General features: G+C 34.2%; 2 protein-coding genes across 2 annotated transcripts; one reads left to right on the plus strand and one right to left on the minus strand.

Moving 5' to 3' along the window:
* Positions 1–1697: 1697 nt before the first annotated feature.
* LOC121131166 (uncharacterized) lies at positions 1698–2817 on the minus strand. The gene is made up of 6 exons (XM_040726695.2): positions 2674–2817; positions 2533–2603; positions 2379–2470; positions 2203–2327; positions 1977–2140; positions 1698–1918 (listed from the first exon to the last, which is right to left on the minus strand). Exons 1-6 carry the CDS (start codon positions 2753–2755, stop codon positions 1898–1900), a joined length of 555 nt encoding a protein of 184 aa, XP_040582629.1. The 5' UTR covers positions 2756–2817; the 3' UTR covers positions 1698–1897.
* A 144-nt stretch (positions 2818–2961) lies between these two features.
* LOC121131165 (uncharacterized) lies at positions 2962–4817 on the plus strand. Its single transcript, XM_040726694.2, has 8 exons — positions 2962–3013; positions 3080–3213; positions 3283–3352; positions 3421–3623; positions 3681–3849; positions 3923–4314; positions 4376–4490; positions 4559–4817. The coding sequence occupies exons 1-8, from the start codon at positions 3010–3012 to the stop codon at positions 4705–4707; spliced, it is 1236 nt and encodes a 411-aa protein (XP_040582628.1). The 5' UTR covers positions 2962–3009; the 3' UTR covers positions 4708–4817.
* Positions 4818–17437: the final 12620 nt, after the last annotated feature.

The raw sequence follows: 17437 nt of genomic DNA on the forward strand, positions 1-17437 counted from the left end.
CTGATTAAGAGAGATCCATCCAAATGACTATGAATGAAATGTCTTCTCTTCTCCTTCCTTCAGCTGACTGCTGTGTAACGGAATTCAAAGTCGTACCTACTAGGGTATATAGGTTTTGTAAGTCAAAAGTAAGTTGCAAGTACCCCTTTATATAGTGCCCAGTCTGCTGCGTACTACACAAGTAGACGAAAGGGGGAAAAAAGTAATGGCAATTCCAGTTAAGTATTCTTCATTGTTGACAACCTCAACAATATGTTTTATTTCTCAAACTGTTATCATTACCATTTCAATCATGAGTAGAAAACATCATAGTATTGAGGAGTAACTGTGTGCGAGTTTGCTCATGAAAAGAGAGCTAATCTCTTGCAGATTCACAAGATATACTTTTATATGTAGGCTTACGAGGGTGTGGACAATTTCCATATCTCTAATAATTGTAACGCTTGACCCCCAAGCAACTCAATATAGCTTTAATTCAATTTCCACTGATGTAAAAGAGAGCCCTTCAACGTTTGTATCCATATTCAATCTGAGGTATATCCCGCATAAGATGATTGAAGGTAGTCTGAATCATGTATCACGATGGGGAAAGTTGAATACTGAAGAGTAAGAGATCGATGGAAGAAAGAATATCTTTTGGATCTTCAGAAGAAGCAAACGGAGGACAGAAAAAGGAGATATTGCCGTTGATGATATTGTGGTCCTTTTAAATGAGTTAAGATCAGTGATGACCAATAGGCCAGGTATTTGTAGTTTACTTAAGAAAAGATAACTTCATGAGGAGTGTGAGAATACAAATGCCTAATGATGCTTGTTAGTTACAACCGGTTTGTTTTAAAAATGGTCAAAATAGTAAAAGGAAAACCTAGAATTTTGCTAATATATAATATATTGTTTTGTTCTACAATATGTTCCGTGATTGGTATTGGTCTGTAAGTTCTGTAAATAGTATCATTCCATATATCTTAAGTAAATAGGGAAATGGCTGAACTTTAGATTGTATCTACAGGGAGGTAGGTTAGTCTGAGTTGATACTACAATTTTTAGTATTTATGGACTCAGAAAGAATGTCTCCATTTCCCCACTCCTCCATTTTAATAAGTGTTGCGCTTTTTGAAGAATCTAGGACCACGGATTCTGAATAATGTATTTATTGATATCTACAAAGATAAATAGAAACAGGTTTTAAAAAAACGTTATCATTCAATCTTCATTAACATAATGAAATGTTTTGGTTAACATGGTCCTGCGAATACCTTAAATTGAATCCAGCCAAACCATCGGCATTTGCAGCAGTTTTTGCTCGAAAATCAAATCTAAAGGGAGTTAGAAAATTTTAATTACGGGAGAAATGAAGACAAGATTAAAATTGGTATTATATTAAATATTTCAACTCACTCCTTGCAACACCATGTTCAGTTTGAAGGGACTGTGTATTGAATTTTCCACCGCAGAACTCTAACAAAGTAGGGAGCAGCTTGAACAAGAACAGTTGGGATAACAACTGAAGTCTCTTGCTGAAATGATAAAATCATTGTTTGTAAAATCCTCTTCTAATTTAATAGAGGAGTACTTACACAATCAATCGCTATCGCTGCGTCCTGTGATTTTATTGCTGTAGCTGCTTTAAGTAAAAAGTCATTATCTCCAACTGCAGAATAATCAATGCTACAAAGCCCTCTTCCTGTCGAATGCAGTTGGAGTACAATGCCCATCGTTGATTTGACCACCATCAAAGTTATAGGACTTAATAGAGCCAGAAGGCCCTGTAAAATATTGAGTACATCCTTGAGGGGTCTGTTCATATCATCACAGGCTATTTGGGTAACTTTAATGTTCCACGCACGATTTGCAATGGCCGCTGTTCCTGCATCGACATTAAACGTGACGGCACCAGCTAAAGTTGTATCGACATACACTAAGAAATAAAAAGATGAGAATAAGAAGCATTCGATTTACACTATGTATTGACTTACTATGCTGTCCTGATAAACCATCTCCACAAAGACCCCGGGGCCAGGAGGACTAAAACCACTTGGGCTGGTAATTGTAATTTTATCAAAGTTGTTTGCTCCACAGGCTCCGTCAGCAGGCTCGGAGGTAATAAGGTTTTCAAAGTCTAATCGTATGGAACATATGTCTGTAAAAAAAAAAAAAGATTATAGCCTCATTAAACCTTGGTGATTCCAAGATAAGACATACTTGACTGACAACGTTGAATTGTGAATGCACAAGCCGTTGCTGCTGTTACAGTAAAGGCAGTTGGAAATCCAGGACTTCTAAAGTAACTGTTATTGCGACTGATGGTTGAACCACACGTATCAACTCTGTGTATAATAAAAATTAGATTATTTTTAATCCAATAATTATGTACTTACATGAATAGACAACAAACTCCAAATCCAGCAGCACAGTTTCCAGCCGCTCTTCCTCCTTTTTCAGCGCATTCAGAGCTGGAATAGCATGTTCCCTACAAATATATTACAAAGAATTAAACAAAAAATCCCTTTATTACTATGTAACTCAACGTACACATCTCGCCGAAGTATCTGATGATGTACACTCTGTGTTATCGAAAGAAACTACGCTGAAGAGAGACAAGCCTTGGGATCAAAAGAGTTGAGAGTTAATCCCGAGTAGAATATAGGGGTAAATAAACTTTAAAAAACTTACGTCCATCACGATCCTTTGACTCACCCCATACCAGAATGATATTCAAAAGAAAGAGTACAAAAATTAATTGAAGTCTTGTCATCTTCAGGACAAAATAGCTACTTCCTTATGGGTTTCTTAAATTATCAAGTACTACTAAAAATATATTTCCCCTTTCGTATAAAAATGTTAAGTAAATTGTTATCCCCCACCCCTTTACTTACTCGTCGTTTTCCCGATGGGTGAGGGTCACAAAAAAAAAAAAAAAATGTGCTTTGTAAGGATCAAAGGTACTTTTGAGGTTTCTTAAAGGTCTATGAGTGTTTGATTAGTATTTCCTAATCATTTAAACTGAATATGTGTAGGTTAAAAACTATTTTCGATTACTGAAATATATATATTTTTTTAACTTGTATTTCTTGCATAGATTCCCCTTGTTCATTTATATCACTGTTGATTCTCTTGTGTACAATCAATGAGCTGGATGCGACAGCAAATGATGTAGTGGAGGATAAGAAAGATGAGAAGCTTCTCTCCATATTCAATGTCGTCACATTCCCGGTTAGTTAATTTTGTGTATATATATATTTATCTCCTGATATTGATGGATTAATATATGTACGATTCTAGAACACTTTTTGTACAGGTAGTGCAAGTAAAAACGGAACTTGCTACACTGCTGATGAATGTGAAACCAGAGGTAAGTTTCGGATTTTGAATTCAGAAAAGGAAAGTCCTGATATTTTCCATCTAATATCTCATCTCTAGGTGGAACCGCCTCCGGATCTTGTGCATCAGGCTATGGAGTATGCTGCGTCATTACATTGTCCTGTGGTGGAACCTCATCTGACAACTGCACCTATATTGAGCAATCCTCATTTACGAGTACAAGCTCACTTAACTCGAATCCATGCACTTACACCATATGCAAAAACAGTAATATGATTTGTAGGATTAGATTGGACTTTACGGTTTGTATTTATATTAAATACAACTAATATTTTGACTATATTTTACTTCATCTCCAGACCTTTACCATTGCAAATCCATTCACTACACCTGTAGGAGCTGATGCAGCCGGGACCACGATCACAAATGCTGGAGCTACAGGGGATTGTGTAACAGACAGTTTCAGTTTCACATCTCCAGGAAGTAGAGGATCTCCAGTTATTTGTGGTGCTAATAGTGGACAACACAGTAAAAATTTCTTCTTATATCAATTCCAGCATTCTTTGCTAGTATTATTTCTACTTACTTTCATTTTGAACAGTGATTTTGGATGCAAGTGACGAGTGCAATGTCTTAAACTTCAACATTGGCTCCTCCGCAGCCACATCCCGTTCATGGACCATTAAGGCAACACAATACACATGCGGAGATTATGACTCTCTTGGTGGACCTCCGGGCTGTCTTCAATACTTTACGGGAACCACTGGTAAAATTTCCTCCTTTAATTATCCCACGTCGGAGACAACAACAACTACATCCTCCTCTCACCTTTCGAATCAATGCTACAGTATATGTTTCAGACAAGAGGCAACTAAATGCTCCATTTGCTTTGCAAGTGCAATAGCAGGACAAAATACATTTGGATTGAGTGTAAGCCCCAATGCCGCCTCAAAAAGTGCCGTGGATTCTGAATGTACCTCTGATTACCTTCAAGTAAGTTATTATCTATCCGACTTTTTAGTTCATTATTCCTAATAATTCCCATTTTTTAAAGATTCCAAACGGAGTAGCTAAAGGTGCAGCTGCTGCAGCAGTGGCAACTACTCAAAAGTTCTGTGGTCGTATTCTTAATCTTGAAGGGAATTTGGCAGCAGAAACATCTGTGTGCAGTAAGAGAAACCTTCCGCTCCTTTAACAGGGTCATAATTAACATCCTCTTGTTTCTCACTATTTTTAGGCTTCAGTCTTCCTTTCAGAGTTGATTTCAAAACAGACGCCGATGAGGTTTGTACGGCCAATACGGATGCAAGTACATGTGAAGCTAGTCTTCCTCCAGGTGGCTCAATTGGATTTTTCTTGGCCTTTGAGCAAATACCTTGTGCATGAAGAAATACAAATTCCTTTCCCTTCTTGTTATTGTATTCATATTTTGTTATACAAAATATACTTTAGTGGTAATTTCAATAAATAAATTAAGTAAAAAAAAGAATTCAAAATGCTGGACAGTATTAATTTTATTCACCTGTTTAGTGGATCTAGGAAAGCTCGCCTACGGAATATTTGTATAGTGAAATTTTGTACTGGGATTACTCAGACTTGGGAAATTTTTACAGAATAAAGCTCGCCGTGGGAAGATGAGTCTTACTCACATTCATTTATTTAATGTTTATAATAATTTTCTACATAATTTTTAAAGTACACGAATAAATAATATTAAATATATATTATTCAATTCTCGAATAACCATATTCATTCTCAAAACTAAACTTTTAGCACTTGTTTGAAACGTAAATTATTAAACTAAAATATTTCATCTATGATCAGAAAAAATTACAGACACATGGTATTAACCATCCATGTAGTATTTAAACATTTTAATTGTAACTCATTACTAATAAGCGATACTTATGAATAGATAACAATTCAATTCATAACATAACATGTCCCAGAGAACTGCTGGGAGCTTTTCTCAGGTAAATTTAATAAAGTTGAAAAGTCATAAGTTGCTAGACATTACGCGCCTTCAACTATATCAACCTAAAAGGATTAATTTACTAAATAATTGAATATATTAGTAAATAACTCCTTATTAAATACTTCTATTAATTCCTTAATTTATAATGGTACAATAGTTTCTTATACTATATTATTGATAAGCTATTTAATTTTACAAATATGTAAATAGAGAGATGCAATATAATAAATATTTTTTTGTATTAATTGATTGAAGAACTGGCAAAGGCAATGTTAATTGGCATATTATTTAAAATTCCATAAAGAGGATTATTATTCAAGTTGATGTAGAAAGAAAATGTACCGAATTGGTCAAGCTGCAAATCCTAATCTCATTTAAAAAAAAAAAATATATATTATACAACGCAGCAAAACGTGGACTCGAGAGGTGGATTTAGAAATACATCAATAATTTTATATTTTCAAAAATGCGGTAGACCAGGTTTTTACAAATATTTTTCACCTTCATTATCAATCATGCTGGAGTTGATGATAAACTCATCTGACATGTTTTCCCATGAAACCACTATGGAGGGCTTCAGTACATCAATATTTGGGTGTGAGGTTCTGTTGGTTTCCCTCTTCAAAGTGCCCCATACAATAAAGTCAAGTGGCTTCAAATCTGGTGAGGATGGGGTCATATCTCTTTGGACCAGAATCGACCAATGTTACCGATGCAGAACTTTTGGCAGACGTATAAGAGAGGGTGCCGTCCTTAGTCCCAACATTTTCATCCTCCGGGTAGTTTGTCTTCAGCCATGGCAAGATGGTATACCTAAGCACCTTATAGAAGGCATCCTGGTTTTCTGTCGGGCCTTGAAAAAGAACAAAGGCATATTACTTCTTACAAACGCCACAACACCAAGGATCATTGTTCGGGCTGGATATTTGGTGTGGTAAGCCTCTTGGATCTTATCCTTTGTTTCTGTGAGTCAGCGGTTGTTCCAACAGTTGAGCAATTGATCAACTGTGAAAATCTTCTTGTCTGAGAAAATTTTCACAATTTACCCATTTACCATGATCCATATGAGGATTTTCTTGTACCTCTCAAGCCTCCTGGCTTTCATGCCCTCAGTCGGAAGGTGGCGTGGGATCTTTGTGAAAGAAACTAATCCAAAGTTGTGCTTATAGCCTCCTGATGGTCCTAGGAGCCACAGAGAAGTCGTAAGCGAAGCAATTCATCGACTTAGTGTGATCTTCCTTTATATTCTTCTCCAAACTTAACAAAAACTTCGTATCCCTCTTTAAATGATGCTCTCCACTTCCTAAAATCCTGGAGAGGTCTTTTTCATTTTTTTCATCTACTCCAAATTAAAAACTAGGTTCCTAGAACACTTAACAATTTCAATAATCTTTATCACATCAACTCCAACATATTGAGATATGAGATGTGCTGCATTTTTGCTTGTTGCTCGCTCATGATAATGAAATGACTAAATTATTAGTATAGTTGGTTTATGTAAAAAAGACGGCAGAAACAGAGTACGAAAAAATAATCACTATACCTTTTTATAGTAATGAGAAAATAAGCATTAATTAACAGTCCACGTTTTGCTGCCTTACCCTGTACAAGAAGCGGGATTCGACTCGTTCATACTTTTCCTGTTCATTACTGAAAATTCCTGTTCAAGCGGTCATTCTTTCTTACAAATTATTTATTAACTTGTAACCCACAAAATTGTTCATGTAATTATTTCCATTATCTCAATCTTGAGGCTCTTAATGGTAAAACGGTGTCAAATCTAAAGAAGATTTTTTTCAATCCACCTGTACGCAAAAACAGATTCCATGTTCAACGACTTATTGGTCAAGTACCTTTTGATCTCTTGCTCGACAGTGCCACTCTTTATTTGTAACTTACAATAGAGACCATTTCATCGTCTTTTAATTCGAAGCTGGTTTAAAGTTGCAAAATCCTCCATAGCTTTGAGATCATAAATGATAAATTTTTTAGACTTATCCTTGTGACTATAATTTTTCCAGAATTCTATTTTGAATTCGGAGAGACATTCAGTGGAAAGGAGAAAATCTCTGGATTTAACAAAGAGATCAAATCATTCCTTGATACTCTTCATTTTTGCATGATCCATTTTTGACCTCGGCCTCCAGCAAATAGCCCTTTAGATACTGAATGGCAGAAGGAGGTGGCCTATAAAATGTTTTTTGTTCCTGGGAGGTGGTAAAGAACATCAGACGAAGGCTTCATTAGGATGGCCCACTCATCCAGGAAGACATACACTTGGGGTGCGAAAGGTCTATTATTATCTGCAAGCAAGGCGGTTGCAGAAAGCATTAGGATCCTTGCTTCCCTAATACGATTGATGGACTGGTTGTAGTAATTCTAGATCTTAGTCATCTTGCAAAATGTATGATAATATGCAGTTGCATACTCTCGAGTAATTATCTCAGAGCCTTTTGTATTACTTGGTGTTAGTCAAATCGAGCCCATGTGACGCAAGAGGCAATCATAAATTAATAGTAACGAATAATAATTTTCATTTGAGACCAAACCTAATTTTTGTTTTTGTACTTCTTACGCTGATAAAATGGCTGCACCGGCAGGAAGTTTTTATTTACGTCTCTAAAAATAAATCCATGCCCAAAATTAAAAAAGGAGCTAAGAAATGAACACCATTTAAAGATTTTTTCTGTTAATTATTTAAGTTTGTTCCTTCTTTTGGATGTTCCAAAATGAACAGACAGCAAGAACTGCGCTCAATTTCCAAGCCTGACTAGAAGATACGAATGTTATTATTGTGGTCTGGAGACAAGAGAATAAAATAATATAATACTCCAACGTGGGAAGATGCAGGAAATGAGTTGATTATGAAAGACTAGGGTCATGCACGAAGCCACAAAGTAATAATATACTTGCTACATTCCAACTAAAATATTTAATGCAAGGTGATAAAACAGTGCAAGAATTCTTAGACAAGCTCCAGTACTTAATTAATTAATTGCACCACATTGCATATGTATACATTACATATATACCTTGTACTGGATAATTACACGCTTAGTGATAAAATCTCAGGATATTCTTTATCAAAACATTTCTATAAACTTTTGAATGATCCAGTTAAAAAGTTTTACCTAACCGCATGGACTTGAATTATAGCACTTTTAGTTTAAATACAGGAATTTTAGATATAACTTTTTTGTTTATACCTGGACAAAAAAAACCATTGGTTATTCGTAATTACATTTCTGTAATTTCCATTTTGAGAGATATTTTTTTGACATATTATGTAACTTTTATAATGTACAATAATACACGTTCCTAGCATTTGATACAGAAGGAAAGGGGGTTTTGTCTTTTTCGATTGCATCAGCATAAAAAATTTCTAAAATAATAGGGTTCAATCCTCTTTCATTGACATATAAACCTAGGATTGTGAATGAAGGTGGAACTTAAAATGGGCAGGGAACACTTTGCATGAAATATTTATGTATAAATCTTGGTACTTTTGACTCGATTCACATTTTGTATCCTAAAGTGGGAATGTTTATTAATGTTTCTTTATTGATTCTTTGAAATCCGCACGATTTTAAATATGGGCAGAAGATGAAGCGTAGAAAAACTTTTCTCTTAAATCTGGTCTCTTCAAAATAATATTTAGAAATTTGTTTATGTAGCAAATTGTCAAAAGAGCACATTTGAAGGTGTAACAAGTCCTCTTCTATGAATAAGTTCAATTAAACTTTATTTGCTCAGCTTTTTCTTCAGCTGCAGCTTGGATATTAGTTATGTCGAAAGATTTCTCTTCAATTAAAATATTTTTGCAGCTGATTTTTTTTAGAGACCGACCTTATAATGAGCACAACGAAGAAGTAAAGTGGAGCATTGAGAGTGGTATCTTCATTTGTTACAGTATTCGTTGTAGATGTTCAAATCAAAATCTAAGTCTCCTTCACATTCCAATTCATTGGCTTCTTCAAATATTCTGAACAACTCTGTTATTGGAACTTTGTTATATTTTAAAAGCTCTCAAGCCAAGAGATTTTTCTGCTTTAAGAAGTTGTCTTATTGAGATTTCATAGTTCGCCTCTGCCATCTTAGTTATCGTCCAAATATCTGTTCAATGTAATCCAATTGTAATTTTCCAATGAGTAGAAAATAAAAACACCAGATATTTATCAGATAAAGTGCCAAAGATGGAATTTATTTATTTGCATGGCTTAGTGCGTTTGATGTGTCAGTAAAAATTTATATTTATATTATAATATTTATAATTTATATATTTACTAATGAATGGACTCACATTGAATACTGCATTTGCCCATTGAATATATGTTTTATCTAATGCTGTAGGTGGCCAGACATTTTTACGTTACTACCCGAGCAATTTTGGTCCCCGTTGTAATTTCAATATTATATAGTTCTTGGATATGAGAAAAAAATAGTGTTCCCATTTCCTCAAAACAGAACCGTGGCAATATAAATTTTTGGCGGTCATCCAATTGTTATTTAATGGATTTAAAGAGAAGATTCGGGTAAAAATTCTGAAAATTTTCTTTTCGACACTGATTGGTTGAGAGAAAACTCCATGAGAAGAATGTTCTTTTTCGACATAACTGCGATTTGTGCAATTATTATTACCTCCAGATTCCATGACATGAAATCCAATTGCTTCAATTTCATGGAACAATGTATCAAGATATTTTCTCTGTTTGAATATAGCAAATATCATGAAAGAACCACCAAGATATAATATTATGACACAGAAAACTGTATTTGTCACAAAAACTAGACTCTTTGAGAAAAATAAACTTAATTAAGAAGGAAAATAACTACACACTCTTGACAATTAAGGTTAACTTCAAATAAACCTTCGTGTGTGGATGAAATCAATTTCCAACTTTTAAAGTCTGCATCCATCAGTCAAGTGTTTTTCGAGATGGGAAACTCAAAAATGGGGCATTGACTAGAAGAAGTTGTATGGAGAACTGCCGATAAACCTAGTAAAACTGGGATAATAATTTCTGAATGCAAGACCCGAATTACATTGCTCAATCGCAAAATCCAACTGCGTATTCTTCTCATCAGGAAGAACAGCCACTTTAATTTTTCTTCCAAGTTATTCAGTGCCTCTTTACTCAACATAAATATTGATGAATAAATAATTATTTTTTTCTAAATATGTGCCACAACCTCGGGGGCTATCATTTTGAATGGATACCTCCATTCAGCCTTGTCAGGATAAGACAGGGTGGTACTTTTTTTTTTTTTTTTTTTTTTTTTGGGGGGGGTCGTTTATTCTATATCTGAAAAACAAAAATTGTTCTGTGAAGCTCAAGGAGACTAGATAGGGGGGCTCAGTTATAAATCAAAAAGTGACTGCCTTTTCAAAAAATAACTATACGAATACCGACATTTCCTAAATTAATTCAAAATAAAAAAGTTATGGACAAAAAAAAAAAGAAATCGGTGAAAATACATTTTCGTTTTTTTAGGTTCCAAAAATGAACTATCCATGAAATTTGCAAATAAAGTAAAGTTTGTAGAAATTTGTTTGGAGATTCGTTTGCATATAAATTTACATTGCATAAAAATTGATGTGTAACTGAAATATTTATCATTTTTTAAATATTTTTTTTTAAATGTCTTATTATATTCCTGTTGTATTTCATCAAACGTCAATTTTCATTTTTTTTAAAAGAGGAAATGCTACAAAACGTTGCATTTTTTACATGTTTGGCATAAAAATGGCTGGATCATTTCTGGATCATATTATATTATAGTTTTTTTCAATATTTACAAAAATGAGCCAGTTATCGAGGGTTATTTTATCGATAACATTATTTCCATATTTTTTTTGTTTTTGCAAGTAGGAAAAAACATTGTTAGTCTTGAGTTTCTTTTTACAATATTAATAAATACTATTTACTACTATTTTTGCAAAATTTGTAAAAAAAAATTTATTGAAATTGTCTTTGTGAATTTTGATTTAGAAATTTTTTCTCAAAAACAAAGGATGGACTTCTCATCTAAAGACTTTTTTTATATTGGCCCTGGTCAATGTGATTTACCGCTCCCTCCTTGCCTTGAGCAACTCTGAGTAAACCTTTGCTAATATGTCCAGGGTGAGGACTCAAAAATTAGAAAGTTGTAAAAGCCGTTTTCACTTCTACACATTTTTATTTTGTGCCATTTTTATGCCACACTTTTGAATCAAAATTTGGTAATTCTACAATTTTTATTATAAATATTCCCCTCTATTTTGAATGATGATTGAAATACGGGGACAAACAGAAGCACAGCTGGCCTTGATGAAGTCTGAGGACAAGTTGTTCCACTCTTCCGTGATCACGACCTTCAGGGCATCGACATTCCGTAGAGAAATCTTGTTCGTCTTGCCCTCCAAGACACACCAAGCAGCAAAATCCAGGGTGTTCACGTGGGAGAGGACGAAAGCCATAAGTCTGCTGGCCAGTGGGCAGTCATATTCTCTATGCAGAAATGCTGTACCTTCTTGAACGTGCGTGCTTGGGCACCGTCTTGGGTAAACACATAGTTGTCCTCGGGGAACGTTCTCTTTAACCATGGTAAGACATTGTACTTAAGAACCTTGTAGTGGACTCTCTCGTTGGCCTTGAAAAAGTAGGGAAGCATCTTGCTGCTGTTGGATGCCACGACGCCAAAGACCCTTACCTGAGCTGGATGTTTGGTCCTGAAGGACCTCTCGACCTGTGCTCTTTATTCAGTCAAGAAGAGATCATTTCTTCTAATCAGAGCAGCGTCCACTGTAAAGAGCTTCTTGTTGGAGATCGACTAGTACGTGGAAAAGATTGCACACCCTCTGCCATGTTGCTTGTTGCTCGGACATTTTTTATCGAACAAAATAAAACAAACATCAAATTGTAGCTTTTTTGTCTGCTTTTTCGAATGGTGGCAAGTACAAATTTGCCAGGCTTTTAGAACTGATGTTAGACAGCCTTGAATAGGATTCTAATTTTTGAATCCTCACCCTGTTCATATAAGTAGTTTCAACCTGTTATCTAATCTGATGTACAAAATATGAGATACTTAGTTGTGGAATAGATGCGAGTCTGTTCTGAAAATTTTCCTACCTAACAAAGAGACAATACATTTTTTCTGAATTTTTTATTTCATTTTTTTCCGTGGTCTCTTCTTAACTCTATCACTTCTCCCAGCGATACTCCCATCTCTGTAATCCGTCCAAATAGTACTTGGCGTTGTTGTCTGCCAAATAAATTTTTGCCGGGACACTTTTTGTTTTTTATTCTCCGAGTTGGATTGACTTGGACGCGTCAAATTTTAACAGAACAAGCCTTTATATGTCTGCTATTGTTTGAATCTATTTAAAAGTTACACTTTGAAAATCAAATACTTAATGATGGTTCGATACTCGATTTGGTCCATTTACACAAAAATACTCACATCAACTCACTCAAACGACTATTACTAAACAACTACTGCACGTCCAAAATGGCTGAAACTTTGTTGAGTAACTGTCAATAGATGCTAAATAGATATAAAAGCTTTTATTTACGGATGCAGCCATCTTCATGCTGAGGTCAGAAACTTTCCAGAGCACCCTCGTATATTAAAAATAAAGACATACGTATTTAGAAGTAACGCTATATTTATTTATCGAATAGCTTCGAACCTTCCCGTAAATAACTAGATCTTCGTTAACCGGAGCCAGTACACATTTCCATCTTGGATTTCCTTTTTATTCCTACTGAGATTCCAATCTTTTGACTCATACGTGAAATCATGGTACCAAAAATGAAGTGAGCTTACCACTTCAACTTTTTTAATCATTTTTCTTGATAATCTCGGTTGTCACAAACTTTTTTGATATCATCAATCCACTTACGTCCTTCAATTGTAACACAACCCGGGGCAACACAAGCGTTTGGGATCGTCTGAATTATAATCTAATTCACGTTCTAGTCAACTGTTGTAGAGAAGTAGAAAATTACACAACTTTCGTCTACTGCTTGGACTGTATTAAGGAAGAAAATGAAGGAAGTATGAATATTATTATGGAGTCATATCGTAGCAATGAAGGGATATACATATTATTAAGTCATTTATTATGAACATTTTTCAATAAATTTATTTTAATTACTATAATATTATGTATATTTTTTTAATAAATAAAGAAATGAATTTAAATTAGAAACTTGAATATTTAATCAAAATCAAATAATAATCATGAATATAATTTGAAAGGAATTATCCAATTTTGCCAAATACATATATTCATTTTCAGTTTTTCTAATTCTAATTTTACTATGGAAGAATCTCAAACCCATATAAATATATTGTTTTATATATCCGGATACAAAGGCTCTTCCATCATTAAGTAGTTTTTCAAAATTAAAATTGTGAAAACACTATGAGCTATTTCATTTCTGAGAAATGAATAGCTCATAGTGTTGAATTTTCTGGCGAAGATCGAGATCTCAAGATAATGTTATTAGGGGAGACCTTAAAAGGGGCTTCAGAATAATTAAATTAACTCCGTTTACGATATGCTATTCCCAGCGACAAAACTCCACAAGTTTTATTGACCTCGACAAAAACTCCACAAGTTTTATTGACCTCGACAAATCCAATGCCATGTTTACAAAGCTATTTGTCAATTTATTAGACACGGGAGATTCCTATTAGATTGAATTGTAAAAAACATCATTTTGCTCATTATATTGCTCGAGTTGGATTTAATTATTTTAATATATCTAGCAAAAATCTCATAAATGAGGCTACTAGTAGCATACACTCGGGTGTATAAAAAGGTCGAATTCTCATTGTGCAACTTCCAGAAGAAAAACTAACTAAGTTATCTTCTAAATCTTGAATTTTCATTTTGTTTTGTTTAATAAAGGATTTACTCTAAAAAAGTGTTTTATTCAGATCTTAAAATAATAATACACTTTCATAATATATATATATAGGTATAAATCCGAGAAAAGCAGGATAAAATACAAATAGTTAGCTTTTAATTTTAAACATCTGTATCATTGTCATTAAGTAGTATTTTGAAATAACTAATAATTAAAAAAAAGAAATGTTATAGGAAGCATTTATTAATAATCATTATTAGTGTGGAGATCTTATATCTTCATGAGGGTAATATTCCAATATGGTGATAAGCAGTCAAGTTTTTTTAGAAGACGATTAAGACTAACTAAGTTTTGAAATTGCAATTATATTAAGGTTTTCCAAAATAAGTCTATGGGAATTAAGAGGTCACATAGCACTCAACAATTCACAAAATCTATTTATGCAGATCACAGCAAAGTTTAATATGTATTGCAGACAAAAGTATCGAGAAAAAAGGCTGCATATTCATTAAGAGTCTACACAAGATTGACTACTACTGAAGAAGTCCTAACAATGAAATATTTTTCTCATAAGAATAAGAGATGAAAAAACAGTCGACTTTGGAAGGAATAGGCTTCAAGAGTTTCAACGAAACGAGTGTGTACTTGTTTTCCAATGACAAAAGGGACTCAGCACTAATAAAGAAATCAGACGTAAGATTGAAGTGTCCAGGTTAAATAATTATCCGTATAGACCGTATAGTACTGAACGACTCTTATTAATGAAATAGTTTTCTTAGAGTAGGAAACGAATCAGAGTTGACTTTCAAGCATTTCAAAAAAAGGAGCTGTGGATGGAGGATGAGAACTCTCTCATTGGGTCTTTCTATCGTTTTAGGGAGCTCCTTAGTTCTTATATGTAGAAGCATACGATGACTCCGTAGAACAGTGGCTCCCAGCCTTTCAAATATAGCGACCCATTTTAGAACAAACAATCAGGAAGCGGCCCCAATCCTTAAAATAACTTATACAAATTTATTCTTGCGATTTATTCGTGAAGTAACTGTATATTCTGTAAATATATGATTAATTAAAAATTTGTTCATTAAAACTTTGAAAGATCCTACAAAACATTAATTAATTGCAAATTAATTCCAAATTATTCGAACAAAACAAATTTCACATCGTTATGTCAAGTATGTTTATGAACTGACCTTAATGAGACAGCTGGTATTGTAGTTTTTTAGCTAGCGATTCTATCCTGGGCTTTGTTGTCGATATGGCACACCTCAAGTCGTCTTCCACACCTAAATTATTTCAGTACTTGTTTTGAAGGATGAGAATTTGGGAGAATGGTGATCCACATAAGTAAGTTGTTGGGAACCGCAATAAATTCCTTATTGCGATTTCTGATATTACTGGGAGTTTTTTGAAACTTTTCCCCAAAATTCTTGTATTTGCAGTTCACCAACCATGATTGAGCTTCAAAGCTAAATTATAAGGCGTTGAAGTCTTCTTCTACTGCTTGAGGGGCATCAGATACACTGGCATTAAAAGGGTTGATTATGAGAGGAAAGATTTGGAACATTCATGAGGAAAATATTTTGTTATTGAAACAGTAAGATTTTTCAAATGTTCTTCTATCAATCCATACAAGTATTCGATGTCAATTTCATTTGCCACTTCTTTAACAAGTTGGGCAAGTGTTGGGAACATGTATCATTTCTTTTGATTCATTTTGTTGATCCAGAGTTTCAATTTCATTTCGAAAGACGATACATTTTCAGACAAATATATTATCGTATTATCTTTACCCTGTATTAATATTATTAAATATCGCAAAATGTCGACCATGTATGCCAATTTGCACAACGAAAATTCATCCGTAAACAATGATTCATATATTCGCTTGCATTTTAAGAATCAAGAAATATTTGCAGCTCTCCTCTCAATTCAAAAAATATCTTCAATGCCTTTCCTTTCAGAGCCCCCTTACCTCTATATTGAAACAATAGTGCTTCATGGGTTGAATCCAAATCTTCCCATAAAACTCTGAGGAGCAGTGTTGCAAGTGGCCTTGATTTAACGACATTTTACGGCTTTTATCACTCGGTTAAGAACTTATTTGAATGGTTCAGACGTCTTGGTAGCTAAAACTTGTCGATGAATCATGCAGTAGTCTCAATTACTTCTAGACTCACCCTTTCCCACTAACCATTAGAAGGAGACTTACAACCGAGCATTGCCTAGGTACCCTAATCAGTATAAACTCTGTGCAATTTCACAAAATTCAGGATGAATGTTCTTTGAAGAAATCATCAATTAAATCAAAAATATCAGCAGCAGTTGACGTTTGCAGAAACAACAAAGAAATCTTTTATTTTCTTATTTTAAAATAACGAACATACACAAGTTGTGCAAAGTTTGTCACATCAGTAGTTTCATCAAGTTGTATGCTGAAAAGCCCAGTAGGAGTTTCTTTTAATTCTTGAATAATTTGGCATAAAATATCCTGGGACATATCTGTTATCCTTTGTTTTACCGTATTTACTTTACGGATAGAGGCGATAATTTATTTACTGCTTCAGGACCGATCATGAGACACACAATATCTTTGGTACATGAAAAAATAAGATTCTCAGCAATTGTGGGTTTTTTAAGCTTTCTATTCTTAGTGCAACCTTTTATGAAGCTTCAATGGCGGCTAAATTTTTGTATTGAAATAATGCACGTCTATCAAGGCGGTAACTTTAGACGCCATCAACTTTTGCTTTAAAAAAATCAATAATTTTATATTTCAAAGCCGGGTGCTTAGATTCGAGATGTTTTTGAAGTTTGGCGGTTCCATAAGGCTCATTGAACTTCCAAACATACTACACACTGTGGTCTTTCCATACCTGCATTAACTATGTCAGTGAATCCCAATTTCAAGAAATCAACGCTGTATTTTCTCTTTCTTACACTCATTTTTAAAGAGTTAAGAATTACTCGAATAAAACTAACAACGTGTCACTGCAAGTGCGACAACAACACTGATGGGAGGAGCGACAGCGGTGGCGCAACCAAAAAAACCTAAACGAACATGTTCAATACTGTCTCAGACGTTGTGTTGAGTGACTTAAGGAATTGTTACATTTATTTTCATAGTGTGAATTTATATAACTGTCTTAATTTTATTTTCTTAACGGTCTTCAATTTTTACCGTGTTTTATATAATATTCACGTTCGGGTCAAAATAGATTAGCCACCCCATGGCATTGGTGTCTCGACCCCGCTTGGGGTGGCGACTCACAGGTTGGGAACCACT

The sequence above is a fragment of the Lepeophtheirus salmonis genome, unplaced genomic scaffold, assembly GCF_016086655.4.
Source record: "Lepeophtheirus salmonis unplaced genomic scaffold, UVic_Lsal_1.4 unplaced_contig_1961_pilon, whole genome shotgun sequence".
NCBI classification, from domain to species: domain Eukaryota; kingdom Metazoa; phylum Arthropoda; class Copepoda; order Siphonostomatoida; family Caligidae; genus Lepeophtheirus; species Lepeophtheirus salmonis.

Coding starts and splice junctions, on each gene's coding strand:
- LOC121131165 (XM_040726694.2), top strand. Junction 3,353..3,420: donor TGATGAATGTGAAACCAGAG/GTAAGTTTCGGA, acceptor TCTCATCTCTAG/GTGGAACCGCCTCCGGATCT. Junction 4,315..4,375: donor GTACCTCTGATTACCTTCAA/GTAAGTTATTAT, acceptor CATTTTTTAAAG/ATTCCAAACGGAGTAGCTAA.
- LOC121131166 (XM_040726695.2), bottom strand. CDS start 2,755: ATGACAAGACTTCAATTAATTTTTGTACTCTTTCTTTTGAATATCATT. Junction 2,328..2,378: donor GGAGTTTGTTGTCTATTCAT/GTAAGTACATAA, acceptor TATTATACACAG/AGTTGATACGTGTGGTTCAA. Junction 1,919..1,976: donor TGGTTTATCAGGACAGCATA/GTAAGTCAATAC, acceptor TTTATTTCTTAG/TGTATGTCGATACAACTTTA.